Below are 5,966 nucleotides of genomic sequence, written 5' to 3'. Positions count from 1 at the left end.
CACCTGACAGATTTATCTCCCGTTTTGCCGGTGCTAGATTTATCTGTCTCCGCCCTCGGGCTGAGACAGCCTGCACGCGCTGTGACGTCATTGGAATGTTGTAATGAACTTCACTGTAAACAAATGTAACAGTCCGCATGAAAAAATAGTTCTAACAAACGGAAAATATTTTTAATGAATTTACTAACAATTTCCTTATATGTTTTACACTAAAATATGTTTTAACGGTAAATAACTTTCTTTGTCTATTCAATACGTGATGTTCGTTCGAGAGTTCGTTTTCCGCCGGAAAGTCGATTGACGCCATTACGTTGTCAACAAACACGATGAAGAGATGTGTCAAGTTATGTAAGTCATTCTTCATCACTGTCGCTATAGATGATAGCCCTCCGAGCTCGAGGATATTGTTTGTTTCCATCATTGGAATTATCATGGACGTGTAAATTGAATGTTCCACCGTAAATGCTGGAATTGTGGAAAATTGACTCTATCGAGGATGCACACGTGGACATGTTGGACGTTTTGTCAGCCGCCATCGCGGGACGGTTGCTCGAGGCAGACGAGCTAAACGTGGTAAGCGATTGTGAATGCGTTTCTGCAATTGTTGTCGTTGATGCATTCGTCAACAAAGTCGAAAATTTCGTGCTGTTTTTTGTTCGTAATGACGCGATTATTGTTCAGTGACTGAATATTTTTGTGTCCGGTAAACATGACAGCTTGTGTGTCGGGAATATCGTTCTCCAAAAGTGTCTGACACAAATGTTTACGTGCGCTGGTATTTGTTAGGCGTTTGTTGTCGTCGACCCCTGGAAGTTCAGCCTTTTTTGCCAGGGTTTTTTACAGTTGGCCAATTTTGTTGCGACCGATGGGTCCTCGAATAAACCATCGATCATCAAGGGTAGGGTTGTTGACATGAGTAATCGTCGCTAAATAAAATGGATGCTGGGGTGCGGAAAAGTTTGATGGACGTTTGTCGCTGTATTGTTTATACGCTGTAACAGGGCACCGTTCTTTGTTGTTGGGGGTTTCATACATTCTTGGTTGACCGTTTCGTGTATTATTCGTGTCTTCACCTGTGCGTGTTTTGGTTTGCCTTTCGTTATGAACAATATATTCTAAACACAAGTCATTGTCATAATGGAGTTGGATGTCACCCCAGCACAGTGCCCTGTGTTCTTCCCCACCACCTCTCATTCCGAAATGTGTAGTGTTGTTCATCCACAGTGTATTTATCAACGATGCAGGTGTGGAACAGCCCAGTTGTTTAGTTTTGTATAACAAATCAATGTCACTGTTAGTGATGGCATCTGCTGCAAAAGGCTTGTTACCCATGCCCTGCCTTTTCAACTCCTTTTGTTTAGCCCGCATTACTTCACGTGTTTTGGAAAATTCATATCCTGAGACGAGACTAGTGCCATACCTGTGTCTTTTGAGATATCGCTCAAAGGACCCCAGCATCCCTCGTAAAACACTTGGTTGATAATTGTTACCATTTTTTTGCCGGACGCCTATCATGAATTTGGACAAATGTGTATCCAGTTCCATTGGAGGTATATTGTGGGTTTCCCTCATTTCTCCATTTTCAGACAGAAATGTTTTTGATAATTTCATGTGACACAATGTTTTTTTCCTAGTATTGTTGTTCTCATTGTTGTGAACAAATTTGTCAACCTCGTCATCATCGACCGACACAAATCTTGTCATAGTACAGGAGGCAGTTTTTGGAGGGGCTCGTACAGCAGTCGGTGTTTGGGGGATGATAGGTGGTTGGGGGATGAGAGGTGGTTGGGGCACACACACATTTTCATTTGTACTGAATTCAGACTCAGTTGCATCCATATGCATGGGTTCATCAAACAAAAAGCCAAACTCTTCATCTGGCATGCCTTTCACAAGTTCATGTTTGGCAGCAGTTTCTATTTTACCATCCTGGAACAGCTGAATTTTGTACATTACATAAGTTCCAAAAGGTTTTACAATGTCCACAATTTTCCCTTTTGACCCATTTGCTCCTTTTGTGACTCTGTCTGCAAGTTTAAACACTTTTTTTCATGATGTTGTCAACAACAGAAGTTGTACTTTCACAGTTTCAGCAGACAACATGAAGTTGGGGAGAAAGTAGAACCTATATGGATATTAATACGCCAAATTGCCTGTATGTGTTTTGGGTCCATGTTTACCTTTATTTCACATTAAAATACTGTTAGATATGGGAGAAAAATAATCAATCGCTACTGGTTGTGTAAGATAGTGAAATCTCAACCCTCGGACAAAGATTTTTTGTCCAGAACTCGGCAAGCCTCGTTATGGACAAAAAGTCTTAGACCTCGGGTTGAGATTTCTCTATCGTACACAACCAGTAGCGATAGATTCTATTAATACGCACTTATCAATATTAACTGATGTAATTTCGAAGCTAGGTACAATAACCAAGCGCTAGTACAACATAGACATTGTTTTTAGTTCAAGAATAATTTAAATATCAAAATAATATGTAGGACATCGAAGGATTTCATGAGGAACATCAACTTGTAAAAAGTTTAAGAATTGTAACATGACATAAAAATCTGCAGGAGATATGACAAAAATACCATGTACTTATTAAAAATGTCAAAGTAATTGTTTGTGCAAAAAAAGAACATCAACCGTTTCTTGCGACCCTGTACTTTTCGTACATGTGTTGCCTTCACGGCTCGCACTGCTCCGCCGATTGCTTCGCGATCGGTCGAGAGTGCCCGCTATTGTGAATGTTTTTGTTTTTTTTATTTCGAACCCCCAAGCGGCGCCAAGCGCCACCGGGGTTCGATCTGTAAACACTTTGACCACATCCGGTGTTTTCCGATGCGTGAAAGCCTTCTTTGAAACTGAGGCCGCATACTGTCTACAAAAATATGATACTTAACCTTACGGTACCGATTTTATTACATTTTACAAGTGAAATATCACGAATTCACCCTTTCATAAAAAGATATCTCTAAAACAATGAAGATGTACGAAATATTATCTAATAATTTATATTTGTGATAAAAAAACAGCATTGTGACATATGGCTCCGTAGCAGTCTCGAGAAGTAATAACTATTATTCAAAGGGGGGTGGGGGGCTTCAATTAACGCTTTAATCAAGAAGACGGTTACTATTTTACGGTACATTGTTAAAAGACATATTTGTAAAAAAAAAATGACGATTAGTATAAATGTTATTTTATGTAAATCATGTTATGTTCCTTCTCTCTCTCAGGAGATTACGTTAAAAATGTACATTTGCGAGCTGTGGGACAATGATCGAGTGAAAAAACTGCAAAATGTAAGGACATTGAGCGTAAACAGAATATACTGAACAACAAAATTATTGCAATAAACAATTAATTTACATTCTTTATAATCCAATTTAGATAAATTCAAGCATGTAGGATCCGTTACCTGGATCCTGGTTGTTAGACTGTCAGTAAGTCATTTCCATAAAAGTTCGAGTCACAGTACGGCACTGTGTTGTACCTTTGAGCAAGATACTTTACTCCGCCTGTTCCAGTCTACTCAGCTGCAAATGAGTATTTTGTGTACCGCTTTGAGACGCCCTACTAGCTAGGTTGTGATAAAGCGGTATATAAGAACCTCGAAATAGTATCAGTAATATTAGTGTTCCTTAATGTGGCCTCCTTTCTTCTTCTTTTTTTTTTTATATAGGGTCGTACATGATGGTGGTCCCTGGTGAAACACCACAAAACGTAAGTGTTAGAAGCAGAGGAATGCAGAAACAAAGAACTGAAGGCCAGGTCATTAGGTCGATATTGGTCTCTGTGATGTCATTTTGTCAGGTTTGACATGCCTTGCTCATATGGGCCGTGAAGATTTAATCTTTGAAAAAAAAGCATCAAATTGGATGATTTGTTATATTTAGCATGGACGTTTAACATTGACCGAGAAAACGGCACGTGCTGAAATTGTGCTATTGTTTCCCTGGGTCATTTTGCATCATTTTCGAGCCTCTTTCAAAGCATATCGTAGACCACGGTACAACCCAGAAGTACTCCAAACGACACGGACGTTTCTGTCTGGTGAATAAAAGACACGATGCATTATTTGTATTTCTTAACATGAACAATTATCTTGATATGACCATACATTTATTGTCGAAATAGAAACGCGCACTGCCCTCTTGCGAGAGAGATAAGAAGATTAGACATTCTAGACAAATTATTACCCCTCGGGCCCCGAGTCTTGAGGGAACATTTAAGCATTGAACTGTTACCAGATGCAGTATACAGTCGATGTGAATGCAATTTGGGTGACAGATACATATAATGTCGCCCGTTAGGGCGACATGAATATTGATATGTCACTCAAATTGCATTCATATCAACTGTATACTGCATCTGATAACAGTTCAATGCTTATATTTACATTTATATAGTTTGTTTTGTATAGTAACTGAAACAAGAATACGTTTGAATTTCCCGCTTATCACATCAGTGACGTCAGTAAGTTCAAATGAAATAATATAGTCCCTCGTGTCACTGCAAACCACACGCACAAACTCAACTTTACTATTTATTTCATATCAGTGTGTATATGTTGAAAAATTGTTAATAATTGCATAACTTCTGCTTGTTTAAAATTAAAGCTATTTTTCGCGCAATGATAGATTACATGTATTTGGAAGTAATGCGGCGCTGAACGGACTTGATTGTTTCCTCGGAAACGCTTATGTTTCCATCGACTGGAATATAACATTATTTTAAGGAAATTTATAATTAAAGTGGTCCTTTCAGTAGGTGAAAACGATTCCGAGGAAATTTCGTTTGAAACAGATTCCATGTCTAATCGGTCAGATTAGCATCGCTATCAGACGACGTTCACAGGGGCTCGGTTTCGTGATTTTGAGTAATGGCTGACATCATTGAAGATGCCCTCGACTTTTTCAAGGTTTTATAAATGCTGAATTTTAGTGTTATGGTTATTCACTGATGTTATGCATAACTCAAAATCTCCAAACCGAGCCCATGTGTGATGACGTTGACAAACTTGGTAATTTCGTATCTAGAATGGTGCTTACAATAATTTTGTGGTACTTACACATCTTATAATAAATTTATATTGTCATAATTTGTCCAGTTGCTTTATTTTTTTGCGATGATCTACATTGCTAAATGCTATCGAATCCAGAAAGTTCTCTGACTATAGGCAAATTGATACCGAAAGTATCTGGTGGCCATGTATGTTTCTACACAGACCGAATCACTGTATATTTCAGTATATAGTCTCAAATACTGGAATTTGGTTTACTAACGACATATAGGCAAATGCAACACAGAATGTAAATATAACTTGATATCTGTATACGTTGGCCTTGCATCTATCACATCTGATGTAGAAATCGAATTATCCAAGCGGTGGGGCTGATGAGTCAATGCTCGGAAGTGTGCTGTGGGATTTCCTGTGTTTCAAATATTTCCGAAAACACCCGATTCGGGACTATAAGAAGAACATTCCTAAAAACTGTTTGCTAGCTACTGATGCTGTGTCACCTGGCTAAAACCTCCACCTGTTTGCTGTAGGCGACTTGATGTTGTCTTTAGCGGTCGGACCGTGCTTAAACAGTTTATTTTTCAAATTGTAATCTCCACAGACACTGTATGCACCAAACCAGACATTTTAACTGAATAATTGGAACTACGGCTAATTACATTGTATGCATTATGGACATTGAACCCGAGCTGTTTAATAGGATAGTCAAGAAATGAAACACTCATCGGGATGCGCACGTACACTGCAGGCATATTGCATCCAAAGAAGGCCGTTCAACTGCTCCCGAGTATAATGTTAAACGAACACTAGTTGGGAATGGCTTGATACTACAGCCTTGGTTGAAGGCGTCGTAGCTAATCATTAATGGGCCAGTACATTATACATGACCGTCAACTCACCGTTTCCATTAATTAGACAAAGAAAATTAGGTGTTGAATTA

At 38.9% G+C, this 5,966-nt stretch overlaps 1 protein-coding gene across 1 annotated transcript; it reads right to left on the bottom strand.

Moving 5' to 3' along the window:
* Positions 1–837: 837 nt before the first annotated feature.
* LOC110449584 (zinc finger MYM-type protein 2-like) lies at positions 838–1,953 on the bottom strand. Its single transcript, XM_021496539.1, has one exon. The coding sequence runs from the start codon at positions 1,951–1,953 to the stop codon at positions 838–840; it is 1,116 nt and encodes a 371-aa protein (XP_021352214.1).
* Positions 1,954–5,966: the final 4,013 nt, after the last annotated feature.

This window comes from Mizuhopecten yessoensis, unplaced genomic scaffold (genome assembly GCF_002113885.1).
Source record: "Mizuhopecten yessoensis strain PY_sf001 unplaced genomic scaffold, ASM211388v2 scaffold4663, whole genome shotgun sequence".
In the NCBI taxonomy this organism is placed as follows: Eukaryota; Metazoa; Mollusca; class Bivalvia; order Pectinida; family Pectinidae; genus Mizuhopecten; species Mizuhopecten yessoensis.
Note: the sequence above shows the minus strand (reverse complement) of the source record. Positions and strands in the feature narration are given on the sequence as shown.

Excerpts from the sequence above, each read along its gene's own strand:
- LOC110449584 (XM_021496539.1), bottom strand. The coding sequence starts at position 1,953 with ATGTACAAAATTCAGCTGTTCCAGGATGGTAAAATAGAAACTGCTGCC.